We start from the raw sequence: 19761 nt of genomic DNA, 5'->3' as shown, positions 1-19761 counted from the left end.
GGTTATCTCCATGCCCATACTAAATGCTAATGAGGCATTCCAGGGAAATGATCTATACTAATTAGTCATGTGCTCTACTGCAGAAGTACCTGCAGGAAGGAATTTACACACCTGAGCGATTCAGAGAATCACTCAAGTGCGTACATTAAAACCATGTTCATTAATATGGACAAAATGCTATGTTCCCCCCATTACTTGTAATGGGAGAGACCACTTTACAGATAAGTATTGGGGAATTTAGCAGAGATGTAGTGGTGAGTGTCTATCTGTGTAGGGGGGTTAGTTAGGGGAACAGTAGAGTAGGGGTAGATGTGTGTGTATGGGTGAATGGGCAAGTGTATCCATTAGTGTGATTGAGCATGTCAGTGCTCTCACTCATGACTTCCAGAACAAGACTGGAGGGGGGGGGGGCTGACATTAGCCAACACAAGTGTAACTTATTAAATATAGCTGTTACTCACTTAAATTAATAAAATAGGTTCTATATCATGAAGCATTTTGTGAACAATACGAAGTATAAAACTATAATGTCTGGCCTTGATTTATGAGGGACAGAGTGCAAATAAGTGGCAACATCAGGGACATTCTTAAAAATTAGGGACAGTTGAAAGGTGTGTATGTGGGGGGGGGGGTCCATGAATGCAGTCGAGTAAGAGAGTGTCATGCTAAATGACTATGTATGTGTGTGTGTGTGTGTGTGTGTGTGTGTGTGTGTGTGTGTGTGTGTGTGTGTGTGTAAATGCCTGCATGTATATGGGAGAGTAAATGACTTGGGGTACCTGAGCCAACACAATGCATGGGCCGTCAGTTGTAATTACCACAAAAAAAGTGCCGTTTATCACTGGCGGTAATTACATGCGATTCTGAGACATGCAAATTAAGCAATAATGAGGTCTTTCTCAGTGCACATAATCATGTCACTGAATCACATGTTTTGTGTTCTATTAAACTACCTCATTTAGCTGTAGCAGTTTTTCTTGAATCCTAACCCTCACCATTACCACTAAGAAATAAGAAAACAGAATAATCATGATTAATGAATTCAATTAAGTGTAGATGGATTGGATGGCATGCGTGTGTGTGCCTTCCGTGGAAGGTTAGGTGCCGGGCTGGCAACTCGACACTGTAAAACTCCACTGCAAATCATGAGCGGACAGATGATCCGCTGTGGCAACCCCTAACCGGGAAAAGCCGAAAGAAGAAGATCATTCATAACAAAATGGAAAGCCATGTTTCATAGCAATTAAGGCAGTGCTGAAAGAGAAGCAGTGTTGAAAAAAATCAGGCTATACTGGTTACACAAAAGGTTTGGTATTACATGTTGTACACTGTTTTCTGTAAATGGTTCAGGTTATGTAGGCTTTGAAATAAGTCAGTAAAGTGTTTGATACCACTTTGTAAAGTCAGTTGAATAAAACTTGTTTCTGCTATATGCCTACTGAAATGTAAACTTTTTTTAGAAAATTTCTATAGAAGCACTTGATGTACAGTACTGCACAGACCCTGATGTGCTCAGTGAAATGTGCACTTTAAACTTTGTAGAAGCTGTCTGCTTTTTTTTCAGTGTGAGTAGTTGTGTAGACTGACTGAAAGTTTCTATAAAAGTATTTGGTTTACTATCTGGTTTGTGCAGTAGTGTAAGCCAACTGCTCCTGGAGAAGCTTTTAACTTTCTGAATGAACTTTGTATTTCACTGGCATAGCTATTGTGATGTCTGCTGTCAAACAGTTTAACAGAGTAACATTAACCAGCATGCTCCTTTTCTGTGTCTGTGCTCTGTTTAAAGCCACTGGTCACACTCACACATTGGCTAATTAAAGCTGCACGCTTGGCACCATGGTTTTTAATTTGTCACCTGCTCTGTAGTGTTTTTTTATCAAAGATTGATACTAGTTTGATTCGACTTCTTAATTGATGTGTTTTTAACTATATGTATTGGATACCCATGTGCTCAGTAAGAAACCAATTTTTCTTCTGCTAGCACATTGATTTCATGGCCTAAGATGACACACACATTTTTAGTGACTCTCCCTGTACATTAATTCAGTTCTGTGAAATGTTGAATGACCAATATCATTGGCTTATACGCCCATTTTCTAAGCAATATTAATAATTAAAACCATCAATAGAGAAATAAAACATTAAAATTATGAGTTGTAATACATCTTGGATTTATCAAGAGCATTTATAAGTTTATAAATTTGGTAAACATCATCTTAGCAAAAGCACCCTTAACCTATCAGTGAAATGATAGCCAAATCTGAACTATTAAATATCATCACTGCTGAATATGACAACTGTGAAAGATTTACTTTCACCTTTCTTGTTATCACTGTGCTCAGCGTGATGACAAGAAGGCCTGAGTTAAACATCAAAGGGAGAAGTATATTTTGAAATAAAATTGGCTTAATATTATGTGCAATTATGTAACGTGCATTCCAAACAATGAAAGTGTTTTTGTGAAGCCTCCTTATTTCGTTTGTTTGACACACACTAGTTTTGCTAGCCCATTGCTGTGAAGGGAGTTCCAAGTTCACACGCAATGCCTGAGTAGCACTGTGAGATGAAAGAGAACCCAGACGGCTGGCTAAAGTTCTTGTGCCTCATGAGTGGAACTGCTCAAATAAGAAGACTCTGGGATTTCTTTCCAAATTAGCCCTGACATCATCAAGGAAGAACACCCATCCACCATGAAACATCTGCTCCTGTTTTCCTAAATTTATACAACACTAAGTTCAGAGGATACCCCCTGCCAGTAATGAGATCAGATGCTAACCTTCTGCAAAGCCTCAGTAACTGACACCCAACTCATCCAGGGCAGTATCTTCACATGTTTATTTGCTGCATTCCTTTTTCTGTTCTGCAAGTAATTGGCAACTGCCTGATAGTTCCTGTCTGGTATGTAGCCAAAGGATACAGTGTATGCATGACTACAGAAGGCATTTAAAGAAACTCAAATACACAGATAAACAATCTTTTACCTCATGCTGTTTCTGTGGTATTGATGTAATATTATTGTAACATTTTTCTTGCTGCTGTGAATTTATGACACATTTTTTATCCATTCCTTGAGGTGAGAATGCTTGATATTTAGTGTGTGTGAGAGAGAGTGTTTAGGTTTCAATAGACTGAGTCACACTTGTGACAAACAATACCATCTGGATACTCATCTGCTGCAGATGTGCACTCAGACTTCTCTGATGGACATGGGCCTCATGATGACAATAATGTAACTAGTGACACTACCTAGAGTTTGTAAGAAAATGATTTTCTTACAGCTGCATTTGATAGAACAGCTAGGGTTACCACCTGTCCCACTTTGTGAGGGACAGTCCCTCTTTGGGCAGTTGTGTCCTGACAAAAAATATTAAACATGGCAAATGTCCTGAGATTTTAGGACAAAATTATTTCCTCTATTTTATGTAATAGTTGCATAAAACAGTTATTCTGTATTTAAAATACCTAAATGTTATAAGAAACAGAATAAGCAACTAAAATGCTACAAGAATAACCTTTTATTTAGGCAAAAAAAGTTAAGTTCTATCCTTTGTACTGACTGTGGGTATGTGTCGGACTGTAAAATCTGATGTTTGTACCGAAAATGTCCCACTTTGGCCATTTGAAAAGGTGGCAACCCTAAGAACAGCAGGACAGATGAATTGGTTCAGGTTCTGGCTTTCTGGATGAATCAATGTGCCAGGCCTTGTGCTTATCCTGCCTTTATTTTACTTGATCTGAGGACCAGCTGGTGACCTTCAAATTCCTATACATCAGAGCAGAAATCAGAAACAAAGATATTGAAGAAAAAAAAAAAAGAAATGGACTGAAGTCTGTTCATTCTAGCTAAAGCCCATATAATCTCTTTTTTGAGGCTTGACACCCTGTGCCAGGCAATGTTCTGTACTGTTATATGCTTACTGTACTGCTGACCTAACTAAAAATGATAAATTGTATCATTTAAGGTACCATGTTATGAAGTGAAATAAATAAAACACAATTTTCACCCAATTTCTGTAAGCCAGATATCTAGTAGTCCATCATTTTATTCCAGGTTAACTCATCCCCTACACAAACGTATGACTGGGTTTTGCCACCTTTTCTGTAAATCATGGCTTCAAATCTTTATGTAATCACCCACATTCTATTTTCCACTTTTGACTTCCTCACAAGGTGCTGGTTTATTTGAAAATGTAAAGACTCATCATAAACCCAGCTAGGGGTTGCAAAAATATTGTTATTTTGCCCTGAGAAACTTGGCATTCAGTTTGTTAACGTGTTTCTCCTTACTTGTCACTGGTATGAACATTCATTCACTGAAGTGTGTTATGGGATTCCACTTAGGTTACATGCACAATGTTATCACAATATTAAACTTTTCTCCCATGACTAGTGGGATAAAATGACTGACAAAATATAAAAATAAACAATTGCCCCACTAACATGAGCAATTTTTGTTACTCTGTTGTATTTTCTCAGGTGGGCTATATATCTGCTAACATTCTCAAACCACAGAATATTCCCAATAAACACTGCCATTGATATACGAAAGGCTACATACTACTGGTTTATTCTGCTACATTTCCTTGCCTCCTGAATCACTGAATTCACCTCGGTTGGTCCTACTCTTTACTGCTCTGACCTGTATTTTATATTGAGTTATTGACTGGAAATCTTAGGCCTGATTGTGTTTCCAGAGTTTAAGTTTTTACACTTACTGTTCAGAATGCTGCATGATGTTTTTTAGGTGCGTTACCATGCACATTTATTTTCACTGTGTTTTCAAGACAGAATCATTAAATGGCTAACTTTACTATATTTCCCAATTACCATTTTTGAAGAGATAGAGTTCAGCTTCTTTAATGTCATTAAATGATTTGCTTAAGAAAACTAGGATACAGACAGATCTGTACAGGATGTACAGATCTCTTCTCATAGTTTAACTTTAGTACTTTCCCAATTATTCCCTTGAGGGTTTTAACTTTACACGTGTTTAGCATTTTGAGCAGACATTCATGTTATATTAAACCACTGAATGCAAGTATCAAAGAGTGACATTGTTTGACTCTTTTGTCAGAAAGTGTTTAAAGATGTTTATTTATCTGAAAAAAAAAAAATAAAACATCCCTGCTACAATCTGGTCTGTTTGTTGATGAAAAGATACTATTTACAGATAACCTGGCAGATTCCTTCAGTTTCCTCTATGAAAGTGCACAGACTAATGGAACAGCCATTTTGTGATTTGATGTTTATTTTAAGGCTGCTGACACTAATCTGTGTCAGTACAACAGTCAGTTCATATGTTTTTTGACCAATGGCTGAAGAACCACAAACCAAAGGACTAAAGACTGCAGTCATGTTAGGCGGAGTAGCAGTAGCAGCTTGGGTGGTTGTGGTTTGTGGTTACATTTTACAGCAGGAGACATGAATGCCTACTGGGAACCCCACCCATCACAAAAGTTAGGTAGCAGATGAGCACCACCAGGCAGGATAGGAAGTGGGCTGTTGATATTATGCACATGGCCTGGTCAACACAAGAGAAATTAGCCTTAGCAAAAGCCAGACTGTGAAGCCGTGCCATGTTATATGACTGTAGGTACCATGATATATGATTGTAAGTACCATGATATATGGCTGTAGGTGTCAGCATTACCATGATATATGACTGTAGGTGTAAGCATTACCATGATATATAACTGTAATTACCATGATATATGACTGTAGGTGTAACCGGTACCATGATATAGGATTGTAAGTACCATGATATGTGACTGTAGATGTAAGCAGTACCGTGATATATGATTGTAAGTACCATGATATATGGCTGTAGGTGTCAGCATTACCATGATATATGAACGTAGGCGTAAGCATTACCATGATATATAACTGTAAGTACCATGATATACGACTGTAGGTGTAACCAGTACCATGATGTATGACTTTAGATACAATGATATATGACTGTAGGTGTAAGCAGTATCATGCTATATGACTGTAGGTGCCATGTTATATGATTGTAGGTGTAAGCAGTACCATGATATATGACTGTAGGTGTAGGTCCAAGTGTTATTCCACAAACAGATTTGTCATGTAATAACAATGCACACAGATGAAGTGGTGTGATGAAAGGTTTATGTAGTTCAGAATATAGATGTTTGCACGTTTATCACCACTTTGTATGCATCAACAGCCTTTCCTCAATATTCTAACTATATAATATGTGATTGCAACTCAGTGTCATTCACAGCAACAAAAAATAACACTGCGATGGTGGCCTAATGGTTAAAGTGTTTGCCTTACAAACACAAGGTGCAGGGTTTGAGTCTCCCAAGGGATAATTGGCTAGGCTTAAAATGGCTCGCAAGGGCAGTTAGCTTAGTATGAACCTATGCACACAGAAAATACATGCTTATATCTCGACTTCCTTCACATATATAACCCCTGTAAAATTAAATTTAACAAACAGAATAATAATAATAAAATTAACAAAAAGAAAAGAGAATCACCAGCATACCTATCAACCTCTTGGACAAGAAATCTGTACAAAGCCAACATTAATATGGGAACCAAGACCATTTTTTTTTTAATATTGTTTTTACAAACTTAGAAAGTTACTAAATTACTAGAATAACAGGTTTGGTATTATCATGTATTTTCTGAAGGCAATGAAGTCTAAAACTAAAATGTCTATCATAATTTAGTTATTTCCGTCCTCAATGATTTGCCAGAAGATCACAAATTTTATGAGAAACAGACTAAAAATATGAGGTAAAAATCTGTACAGTAGAGAGGGATGACATCCAGCAAACTGGAAGCTGAGTTTATCACTAAAAATGGATGTCAGACTAAAAATATACTCTAGATAAGGCTGATTGCAGCTCTTTCTTTCTTTGCAATTTGTTAATCAGGTTAGTGAGCAGATCTACAGACCCTTTTTAGTCACAACTCAGGTACTTCTAACACAACAAAGTTGGAAATTAGAGCCAGATGTTGTTAGCACTAGAAGTGTAGAGTAAACACTAAGGTAGTACAAGAAATTATTGTATGACTCTGTTATACTATGGGAAAAATAATGTGTAATAAAGAGCAAAGCATTTACAGTTTTGAAATAATAAAAGCAGTGTATACATATTTACACATAGTCGAGGAGTATTCTAAGCTGATGAGAGATTAATAAGTGTACATTGAATTAATGTCCAAGATGTATGAATACATAATCTTTTAGCTGGCATCATGAAAGTAGGTGTATTTCACTTCATTGTGTAAGTATTCACTTAATAATGCTTTGCATTTCTGTTATTTAAAATATCAGTTGGGAGATGGTTCTGTTGTGCAGGTCCTGAATATATAAAAACCAGAGGAGGGAGTGTTTCTAGCTATATTAGAGAATTCAACTCCCGACTAGTTAGATTGGACAACTCCATGGAATTACTCCAAGTTCAGATTACTGTGGGTAAGACCCCCATTCAAGTCATAGCTAGTTATAGATCCCCTCCATGGATCATGATGCACACAAGGCCTACTTGACCAAACTAGAGTCAAACCAAATATTGCCAAATACTCTGGTCATGGGGGATTTCAATTTCCCACCATCAACTGGGAAACCTACTCTAGCCCAAATTCACTAGTACTAAAGTTCCTGAACTATGTTAACTCAAATGCCCTGGAACAAATTGTTCAAAACCCAACAAGAGGAACAAACATACTAGATCTGGTCCTCACTAACATGACAAACAAATGTACCACTGCAACTGTCTGACCCTCATTAGTTAAATCTGACCACAAATCAGTCGCCTTTGAACTGGCACTAACACCAAAACTTACAAAGGTCAATGTCAGACTAAAAAACTTCATCAAAGCAAACTATACCCTCCTAGGAGAAGGTATAAATGCATTCCCAGCTCCATCCCCAGCTAGAAGTGATAACTACACTAAAGCACTGTACAATCACTTATATAAGTTTACAGACTCAGCTGTTGCAGAGAGAATCAGAGACAGAGTCCCAAGTAAAAAAAAAAAAGGCTGCTCTAGTGGATATCCAGCATAAACAAATTTTACAAAAATTTACAGCAAATGCAAAAAGTTGCCATCTAAGAAAACTAAGACGAGGCCATAACAATGGAAAAGCACCCTCCTCAGGCTCAAGACGCAAGTAAGACAACATGTCAAATCCTCTAAGTGTAACTTTGAAAAAAACTTAACAACCACAGCAAAGGATAATCATAAGGCCTTTTACAGCTACTTACATGGCTTAAAAGGTAGGACCCAAGCATGTGCTGAACTAGTGATTAACGGTATCACATACACTGATCTCACAGAGATAGCAAATCTGCTAGTGAACAGATTTGGTGATAATTTCACTCCCTTATCCCCTCCAAACCTATCACAAACCTTGCCCCAACCACTACCCTACATATCTGAAGAGCAGGTCATTAAAGCCTTGTCTAAGGCAAAAAAAACACAGCCTCTATGGGACCAGATGGGATCCCAGGCTGTCTTCAAAACAATCTAAAACATGAGCTAGCATCATCTGAAGGGCAGGTCATTAAAGCCTTGTCTGAGGCAAAAAAGCACAGCCTCTATGGGACCAGATGGGATCCCAGGCTGTCTTCAAAACAATATAAAACATGAACTAGCATCGCCATTAAGTACCCTATTCAATCACAGTCTAACCATTGGCTTTGTTCCTGCAGAATGAAGAAAAGCAACAGTTATTCCCCTCCACAAAGATGGCTTAGCAACAGACCCAGGTAATTACATGTCCATAAGCCTGGCCAGTCTCATCTGTAAAGCCATGGAACATATCATCATGGACCTCATAAATAAAGACATAGGTGACCTCCAAACTCTGGATCCAACCCAATTCGGCTTTGTCCAGGGCAGATCCTGCCTATTAAACCTGGTGGATTTCTTCAAAAATGTGACAAGGGCCATTGACAAGGGAAAATCTGTGCCCACAGCATACCTGGACTTGACAAATCTCTTTGACACAATCCCACACTCAGGCATTACCGATACACTTAGCAAATTGAATGTAAACCCTTTTGTTTTAAGAGAAGTTACCAAATGGCTCAAAAATCAGTCGCACACTATCAAAGTGGGTGACTGACTCTACATCAGCCAGCAGACCTGTCACTAGCATGTATACTTCTCAATTCAGGCCAAAACTGAGGGGCTGTGGCTTATCAAGTTTGCAGATGACTGCAAACTGGGTGCAATTACTGAATCCCCAAATTATGTCAGTATACTTCAGGAGGGTCTTACATAGACCAACGACTGGTGTTTTAGTCACGGTCTCAAAATGAATGCAAAGAAATGCATCATCATTCTCTTTGGTAAAAACAATGTCCCTTCATGCTATCAAATTAACAACAATACCCTATGTACATCTGAAGTGGTAAGAGATCTGGGATCATAAGTCGACTGTGACCTTAACTTTGACCACCATGTGTCTACTGTAGTAAGGAAGGCTTTCTATATAGCAGACTTGATTAACAAAAGCATTACCTCTGGAGCAAAGGAGGTTATAAGTCCTCTATACTCATCACTAATCAGACCCATAATTGAGTATAACACCCCTTATATACAAAGAACCTGCAGCAATTGGAGAGACCTCAGAGGTTTCTGACTAAGAGGATCAAGGGACTCCAGAATGTGCCTTATATAGACCGACTGAAGTGCCTGTCACTATACTCAGTACTGTATAGACTTCTTAGGGGAGATTTGTGCCTGGCTTACAGAGGAATCTTTGACACAAATCTAATGAATTTGGTGCACATCCTTAAATCAAACAGGATTAGAGCTACTCATTCCAGGGACCTAAATATGGCTTGCAAGTTGAGCAGGACATGCTGGAGGGACAGATTTGTCTCCCAGTGACTACCACATCTTTGAATAGGCTGCCAATTCATGTGAAGCAGAGCACCTCTATGACACTGCTCAAAAGGAACCTGGATGAGTGGATGGGGCATTGTAATTTTTTACCGGAGTAGGGCCACAATCTTTCTGAACATGGGCAGCCATTGATGAATACAATCCTGGGTATTGGCTAGAGTATTTATAGTATTACTTTGGGATGAAATGGCTAGGCTTGAAATGACCTCCAGGTTGATAGCCTAGTAACCTTCTATGATCTGGAGAAAGTTCTTTCGCCTATTAAAGTTTTGAATTTAAGTCTTCTTAGTAGGAGCCAATCATTCTGACTGCTTCTTAGTAAGTAGTTTAGCTCTTTAGTTGGAAGTAATCTTTTTACAGGGGTCACTAACCTAGATGACAGATTTTAAATATCAAAGTGCAAAGGAGTAAAGTAGCTATATGTGTAATGGGTAACCAGTTGCAACCATTCAATAGGTCACAATGATGCATACTTAGTGTACACGTTTTCTGCAGTTTGCAGTTTGTGGGATGAGTGGATGGAAAGCAGTGATGGGCTGTATTCTAATTTTGGAATTACAACATTTTTGGCTACAGCTGCAGATGCAGTACATGATAGGAGGTTACTGGATAACTCTTTAGTGATGAGATTGCCAGTGTGAAAGGTTAAGGGATGGACTTAGGGTAAGGCCAAGTCACTTCTGCTGCATAGCATTTAGAATTCAAATTCCTTTACTGTCTGGTAATTAGACGTGGACAGGTAGCAAGTTTCTGTGGGGTAGAGAAAAGCATTACATTGCTTTTCTTTGATTTCAAATGAGTTTTTTTGTTACAAAGCCAAGTAGACAATTGTGAGAAGCCTGTCTGAAGCTTAGATTGAAGGGTGTGAGGAGTTCTACTGCAGCCTATCATATCATCTGTATACACTATAAAGCTAAGGCCAGGTAAGCCTAATGCAATATCATTGATGAAAAAGAAGTGGAGTAGGGGAGCCAGCAAGGGGCTTTGAGGAACTTTGGTGTTAATCTTCTCACTATCCAAGAATGAGTTATTGACATAAATTTCAAAGGTTATGTCCTTTAGGTAGTTTTAGAACCAGAGAATTATTTTATCACCAAAATTATTTTTCGGAGCTTTTGAAGGAGGATGGTTAATGGTCTCAAAGGCTCTAGTTATATCAATGGAAACACAAGGACAGAGAAGTCTTTCCTTCATATTGCTGTAGATTGTGTCAGTGGTATTAATTAGAACTATAGTGGTGCTACAGGAGTTTCTAAAGCCATGGTGCTGGTCACAAAAGCAGCCATACTTAATTACGTACAAATTAATGTTTCAAAATGTTTTGCAGCAGGACACAAGTTAGAGATATGCCCGAACTCTAAGTTCAGTAGGACAGAAGTCTTTCGGTAGTCGAATATTAATAGAATGTTTGGATGATGATGGAACTGTGCCAGTTATGAGTGATAAACTAAAAATGTTTCTGAGTGGTTTTGCATTTTTTTTTCAGTTGAAAGCCTAAGGAAAGTGGAATGTAGATTGCTAAACATGATAACAGAAGAATTTAGTTTTAAGAATAAGAGTTTAATTTGTTTAACAGAGATGTTATTAAAGTGGAAGGCAGCTAGAGGATATAATTGTGCGCATTTGTTCCGCATCCTGTCTAGGGAGTTAATTAATCTGAGAAACATAAAGACCCCTGTCATATTCCTGGCCCATTTGTAGTTTCCAGGAATATGCTTATCTTGCCTTGAGACACTTAACAATTTTGACTACAACCTGCTCTGCATTACTTGTTTAAGACAAAGGTACCCGAAGCTGCTAAAAGAGTCAGAATTTAGCAAAGAACTACACTAGAAATCACCTAAAAGACAATCAATTCATAGACATCTCAGAAACATTAGTATAATGATTCTTCTATATTTATCACTTTCTTTTATTGTCTTGAAAAGAATGGTTTTCTGTATCTGTACAATGTTGGCAGTGCCTGGATATTCACTGAAATGAATGAGTCCTTTTGGATCAGTACATTATCCCGGTAATCAAATTCAAATAAATAAATAAAAACAGGTATGTAACCTATGAAAAACCTACTCACAATACAACATACACAGTTGCAACATCTCAGTGAAATGAATGGAACACAGTAATCAAAACTAAATGAAATACTAAAACTAAAAGAAATAAAAACAAGCATTTATCACTGCTGAATGCTGGCTGATGTAGCAGTAGAGTGCTGGGATGGGAATTATAAAGAAACTGCAACAGAGGTGGCCAACTTATGGCACATCGGCTGCAAGTACCCCCCTACCCCCAGCTACCTTGTTATATATAATCATTTTCAGGTTAAAAAATAACTTTTACATGCAAACTGCATGTGCAAAAACTGGCAATCAGTTAAAAAATGTAAACCAGTAGAGTATGGCTCACATCACACTTCCTATTCACTTTCTTCCTGTACGTGTACACAGCTGTGTTTCCTTGAGACACTACTTTTGTGCACTCTCCTGTGCGTATGTTTGGGAATATTCATGTTATTTGCCTTAATTAAAAAATCACAAGTCTACTCAGCAACTGCTGCCTTACCAGTAAACAGCTGCGACAAAGAAACAAAACAAACAAGCAAGCAAGCAAACATAAGTTTTTTTCACCAATTACTTGAAATGTTCTTCTTGTAACAGTATTGTAGTAGTGACCTTAAAAAATGTATATACAAGTCATATAGAAAGTGCTTGCTATTTAGCCATTTTAGCGCCAATGCAAAGAAAGAAGTTCAGACAGTGAACCTTAATGTAAATATGTGGGGGCTGTTTCTGCTGCATAAAGACAAGTAATGTCAATTTATTGAAGTCAGGAATATGTACTGAACAGTGTAATTAAACAAAATGCCCCTGTATTTGGTAAGCTTTAGAATTCTTTGTTATCAAGAATCTACAGAATTTTTAATTTTGAAGAAGATTGTTAGTGTGCTTTTGATGCATTCTTTTCTAGTGAGTTATGGACAGAGCATTCAGAGAAAGCGGCATATTGTCTCTCATGGGTTTGCTACAAGTGCTTGAGACACATTTACTAGAGACGCACATCGTCACTGCCACTCCCTCATTTCAGCAAGTGCTCTAACTCCCACTAACTTGTCTCCCATAATGTTAACTATCCCATCCACAACACTTATCCTACCTCTAAAAACTCCTACCCAGTGCCAAACCCTAAAATCTCCCATCTCTCCCTAAACTTAAAATTCTTTCCCCTCCCTAAAGCTAAAGTCCTGATCCCACTCTCTAACCTTAAAGCCCCTGCTCTATTCCCTGTTCCCTCCCATAACCTACAAGCACCCTTCCCGCTCACATTCAAGTTCGACCATGAGCAGCTGATCGGATAGAGCTGTAGCTGTTTAAGTCCCTGGCTGAGAGTTACTGGAATTCAATCAGCTGTGGCTTGAGCTGACGTAGAATGCCAGTCCCTTCCATATGGTTGAAAAATATATTTTCCTAGTAATCTTAAAGTTTGAAAAGTATGAAAGGCATCTGTCCAGATGACATACAAAATTCTTATGTCTTTTTTACTAGTATCTGTGTTTCTGCTCCTAAATATTGCTTGCTTATCTTGCCATAAATCAGGGACTTTATTTTATTTTGTGATATGGAAAATAAGTGATAGAAAAGAAGTGATACTGTGAACAGTTATAAGGGTTAGAACTGCCAGCTGTTATCACAAACAAATATACAAATATATTAGAGACAATGATTTGGAACAGATAATCATGGGGTTACCCTGCACAAGACCAAGACTAATATGCAGGAATGTAGTTAGGGCAGGGGGAGAGGGGCAACTATCCCAGGTACAAAGTGTTAGGAGACACAATCAACCATCCATCATCCTGATTGTTCTTTAATGCAATACTGTTTTTTTTAAAGCTAGTATTGCATTTGTGGTCAAAACTAAGCACTGCATAGCTCCATGGGTGGTCTAAACTGTAGCACTCCATGCAGGCATGGTACTATTAGCTGCAGTGACTATTTGTTACATTTGTAGTTAGCAGTTAATACAGTTTAAAATAAGAAAGGGAGGAGTGTCAGGGGCAGGGCACAGCAATGGGACCTGAAAAGCTGGGGCATGGTGAGGGTGTGTTTGGCCACTTAGTTGTTATACAAGTAGAAATCATTTTTTTTTTAAGAGCTGGGGGCATGTAGATTGGGTACTGTGGTACTGGGTTGCAGAAGTCCTTTTTCCCCCTTTTAATTCATAGGGCTGGTACACAGCACTGGTGGTTGAGGCAGCTATGCTTCTGCTCTAATATGTATAAAGCCATGAAGAACTTCATACATCATTCAGCTATAAAACATAGGCATGCAGTGTCCTTTACTAATGCCTTTCTGCAGGAGATGACCATCTCTAGCATTTGGTACAAAACTCCACAGTAGATTTCTTAACCAATACCTCTCAGCTGTCCAAATTATCTCAGAATGCCCAGATTTTTTGTTCATATTTTTGGTGCATTCCTCAAAACATTTTTGGTCATTTGGAAAATATTGGCGGATTGAAATCATTAAATAACAACAGACGTGAGTTTCAGGCTTCATACCATTCAGAAAATGCATGTTAATGCAAAACCTGTTATTCTAGCAACTTTCTAACTTTATAAGAGCAATATTTAAAATCTGTTCCTATTTTTGGTCCCTTGGCCACCCACTATTTTTGACTCTGTCCAGGTTTCTAGAGCTAACAGGGTAGATAATATTACATCTCTACACTGAGATCTGCCCTGATTCCTCAAAATGGATGTCCCAGAAATAATGAATCTTCTGCTTGCCACACACACAATTGTAGTCATAAGATCATGAACATACATTTGTCTGGTGGAAGCCACTCATAAACCAGCTACTTTTTATAACCACATTCGGTGTCACCGATTCTTGGAGAAAGGTAACAACAGGTCTTCTGAATAAAGCATAATACATCTTCCTTTCTTCTTTCTTTGAAAAAGTCAGAAAAAAATCTACTCTTTTAATAAAAACAGTTTTTAAATTAGTCTGTTTTAAGAACTTGTGTTTCAAAAGAAGAGATTACTCAGGCTGGCAAGTCATAGCTGTCCTCTAGGAAGTGTTTTATCATATAAATCATTAAATCAGATGGAGTCGTGGATTAATGATGGATTTGTTAACCCCTTATTTCCTGCACACATTATCTTTGCTCCAGCTGCAAGTGGTCCTAAAAGTTTCCAAAGTCTTGAAGATACTGCAGCCTGGAATATATTTACCCCCCCCCCATGCTTACTCTTTGTAACACTCTACCCCAGCAAGTTCAAAAAAGAAAGTTACTCTAGATTTTAAAATGCCACCATACTTCACAGCTGTACAGATTTTCACAGAATGTCCACATTTTTGCCTCATATTTTTGGTCTGTTCCACATAAAAAATTGTGGAGTTTTTTGACAAATTGTTGGGATTATCTAAGGATTAAAGTCACTAAATAATGACATACATTGAGTTTCAGACTTCATAGCCTTCAGAAAAAATGCATACTAAGACAAATCCTGTTATTCTAGCAACTTTCTAAGTTTATAAGAGCAATATTTAAAATCTGTCCCTATTTTTGGGACGTTGCCCCCCCCCCATTATGTCACACTTTGCCCAGATTTCTTGCTCTAAGTGGTTGACAGGTGTGATTGCCACATTTTTAAACATATTGTTTCAGAAAGAATTTGCTTATTACGCAGATCCACAAGGTACGTTACATACAAATGCACTCATACCACACTTCCTCAGTCACAGGAACTTGTAAATGACACCTTGAGTATTTGCTTTCTTGTAAAGTTGGTACTGTATGCATGACTGCAGTATATAGGAAGCATATTTTGTGGTGTGGAGTAAGCCTTTTTGTGTACTCCACCTGGGAAGGACTTCACTTCCCACCCACCCCCTTTAATTTTATTAATCTCTGTCTTTGCATAAAGAGGGATTACTGACAGGCAATGTAACCCTTATTTCGCTCTGTCTCTGATGTGCACCAGCCTTGAACCTACCAGAAATTCTTAAGATGCTATAGTATACACAGTATCAGGCGACAAACAAGTGATTAAGGAAAATTTGACCAAATGCTAGTTCGAGCTAATGTGCTTCAGCAAGTTGGAATTACAAATACTGACTATAAGCCAGTTTGCACTGGTTATTTACATTGCAACTTGCAAATGTCGTTAACTACTTACCTTACTTATATACAGGTGCTAATTTATATATTTCCTGCACTTAATTTGTTTGACACACTGAGAAGGATATGTTATGTATACAGTTCTTGTATATGAAATGGGGAGTATGAATGTGTACATGGCTGTAGGAACAGAGTGCTTGTATTTTATTTGCTGCATAGCTTCTAGGCAGGGTACAAAACCATTTATGTTAAATGTAAAGGAGATGACGTTATGTATGCTGTGTTTGAGGACAGTGCCCAGCTCTTCTAGAACAGAGAATGTTTTCTTTTTCTCATGCATCCAATCTCTCCATAATAGGGCAAGCAGCTGACGTGATGTTACTACTTTTAATAAAGTGTCACGTGTATTTTAGGTTTACCTTTAAAACCACGTATTGCAGAAGGGTGAACAGAACATTTCCGAAAGGCAGTTTGCAGGGTTTGCAAACGTCGAACGGAAAAAGGTTTGAATGTGCAATGAGCGAATACACAGTGATATTCGCTCATTGCACATTCGACATTCAGGGGTGGATTGCACTCTAGTGGGGATCGGGAAATGGTTCCTTTCCCCACTGTAGTGCAATCTCGGAGTTAGAATAATAAAATAGGGGGTGCTGCCCCCCACATGGGGGTGCAGGGGGGCTTGCCTCCCTGATTTACACTTTGTTTTCTTTTCTTCGACTTTCATGTTCGAAAAACAGCGAATCTCCTGTTCGATTTGCTGTTTTTCGAACATGTACGTTTGTCGACATTGTCAGTTTCGTGGTTCTGAGTCACTCATATGAGCATTCGAACCAATGCAATTTACGGTTTTAAATGTAAACCATATTTTATACATGATTTCTTTCACCAGGAGCATCACAGACTGCCTGAGTTGTGAATGAAAGGGAAAGGTGTTACTTTCTAAAGCTCTGTCCATCGGTTTCCTGTTACGTTATAGTATGCAGAATATAATGCAGACCTGTGTTACTCACTGTACCAGATGACCATCCTGAATCTGCACTGGGTTTCTAGCTGTTGCACACACTGTCTTATTTTAAATACATCATTATTCAATGAAACACTGAACATTTACTTGTTGCTTACTTTTCTTCTAAGGGTTATGCCCGGTTGGAGGCAATGTTGCCAGTAGGGAAATACCATTAATAAAGTCTTATGTGTATATTATTGAACCATTTTTTATTTGTTCTCACTGTAGGATGGATGAAAATTATAACATTCTCCCTCATGGCATCAACTTCCAGGATCCAATCTTCCCAGACACTCCAGAAAACTGGCGCATGTTCTCAAGTCTCTTCCAGTTTTCCAACTGTTCATCTGACACCTTGATACATACCTACACTCCTGAGTGGGAGGCACAGGAAGACACCAGGGTAAGACATTTACTAATCAACCAGGTCTACTGCCTCACTGTGTACAGGCACAGGAGTTAGTCCTAAGATTAAAAAAAGTAAATCTAATGAGAAAAGAAAAATAACCTGATTGTTTTTCTTCCTGTTTCCATTAAATCAGAGCCACAAACTTGTTTGTGTCAGTTTTTTCTAACTAGTCAGAACAAGGTGACTTGTCTCTCCAATTCTTGTAGTACAAACTGTAACAGTAAAACTGAATCAAAAGTCATATTCCTCAGATCCCAGTCAGTTGTTGTAGGGGCAGTGCATAGGCTCATGGCTAAATACTAGACTACTAGTTTACAAACTATTACTAGACTAACTAATAGCCAGAGGTTAGAATCAAACCTTATACTGTGTATCTTAGAGGTAATGAGCTTAACCCTTTATGCTAACCATGCTCCACGCTTGGACTTACTAAATTAGAAACCTTAAAAAAATATGTGGCATCTTGGCTTGAATGTAAGGCTTAAAGTTGGGCTGCAGTTGTCCTAATAAAAATAAGGCACTGCACTGTGATAGATGGACCACTGTTGGACAGTATTACATGGAAACCGTTAAAATTTGGTAACATTATAGCCATCTCACTGTCCTTCCAACTGCACCTAAAGTCGAAGTAACAATGACAGGGGCCAGTTCTGCTGCCCTTTGCATGAAAAATCCTTCCCAGGCTGCTTTGTTTGTCTAGGATGCACGTCAGAGTTTAGTGTTGATGTCCACAATATTTGATTAAGAACCCCAGTGTCAGAAAAATGAAGTGCTCTGTAGTGTCTAATTTTCTGCAGTCACTAGATTCAGGACCACCTGTGATGTATTTTACTTTGTGACTTTATTTTGTTGCTTGACTCTGGTGATTTGCACCTGTGAGGGACTGTTAACCAATGGGGAGCCTGTATGACACACATGAAACCATGGCTGGGTCATCTGACATGGAGTACCAATCAAGGTTTGTGCTCATGCTTCATTACAAAACTATAGTATGCCAAACAGAATAAGATGAAAATAACTTTACTCATCTATGAAAATGTGAAAGTACAATGCTAGAATTACTAAAGCACACAGGCTCAGTAACAGAAACTATACCATGAACATATACTTTATATAATACACTTTTGGTTTTGGTGGCACACAATTACTACAATCATATTGCCATTTTTTTTTGTATTTGACTAAACGTTTGAGGCGATGAACCAAATATGGGGTCAGGGGGTTCAAATAAAGATAAACCTAGCAAACACTTCTCTGATTTCATATGTAAAGTTTGCAAGGTGGTCATTTGGAGTTTCACACATTCTTGTTTTAGATACACACTGTTGTTGATGTCCTTAGGTATCCCCTTCACTTCTCAGTGCTTCTGTCTTCAGTGCTATAGGCCACACCTAGCTCTGGCATTTTGGAAGTTTCCAGCTTGGCAAATGATAAAGATGTATCTACAAACCATTTCCTTCATATGACTGATTTTAGTCAGTGAATAATCTTTCATATTTTAAGTATATCTGAACCTTTTTGTGGGAGAGAAGTATATCAGCATTAGAACAGTTCTTCCTATGGCTTTTGATACTGGTTTCACACCAATGCTCCACTATAGTAATGCATGTTAACCTAACTCTGCCCCTGCCCCTAACCCTAATGTACAACTTGACTTAAAAAAGCCATTTTCATAACACTACCACTACACAAAACCGAGCTAATGTCATCACATGCATGATGATATCAGCTCCGTCAGGGCTATCAGCCATGTTAACAGTTCATTTCATCGGGGAAATCAAGTGAAGTGGATTCATAGGTTCATAGGTTAGTACTAAGCTAACTGCCCTTGAAAGCCATTTTTAAGCCTAGGCAATTAACCCTTGTGAGACTCAAACCCTGCACCTTGTGTTTGTAAGGCAAACACCTTAACCATTAGGCTCCCAATTATCGTTGGGGGAATCTTTGGACTCTCTCAAGTAAGGTAGGTGTGTGTGTGTGTGTGTGTGTGTGTGTGTGTGTGTGTGTGTGTGTGTGTGTGTGTGTGTGTGTGTGTGTGTGTGTGTGTGTGTGTGTGTGTGTGTGTGTGTGTGTGTATGTGAGTGAAAATGCCCTCATGTAATACACCTGGTGGCTAGAGGTATTCAGGCTCAAACCCTGTACCTTTCAGCCTAAAGTCCCTAGCCACCACCATTTCTGAGCTTTCTCTAGATTTTTTGTGCTAAGAGTTGAGAGCTAAGCCTATGGTGAGAAGTGAACAGAATTTGTATTCCCCATTATTGACTTTGTTGTTTGGCCAGGTTTTTGTGCTAAGAGCTGAGAGCTATGGTGAGTAAGAAGTGAGAACTGA

At 38.4% G+C, this 19761-nt stretch overlaps 1 protein-coding gene across 1 annotated transcript in view; it reads left to right on the top strand.

The window, feature by feature from the left end:
* LOC122806876 (coiled-coil domain-containing protein 3-like) overlaps positions 1–19761 on the top strand; it is a 324937-nt gene that overhangs the window by 204335 nt on the left and 100841 nt on the right. The window contains exon 2 of the mRNA XM_044077648.1: positions 17252–17426. Coding sequence (XP_043933583.1) covers positions 17252–17426 — 175 coding nt within the window. The remainder of the gene's footprint in view (positions 1–17251; positions 17427–19761) is intronic.

Source organism: Protopterus annectens, chromosome 7.part0 (assembly GCF_019279795.1).
Source record: "Protopterus annectens isolate FY-2018-M chromosome 7.part0, PAN1.0, whole genome shotgun sequence".
NCBI classification, from domain to species: Eukaryota; Metazoa; Chordata; order Ceratodontiformes; family Protopteridae; genus Protopterus; species Protopterus annectens.
The sequence above is the reverse complement of the archived record's forward strand: the minus strand, read 5'-3'. Positions and strand labels throughout refer to the sequence as shown.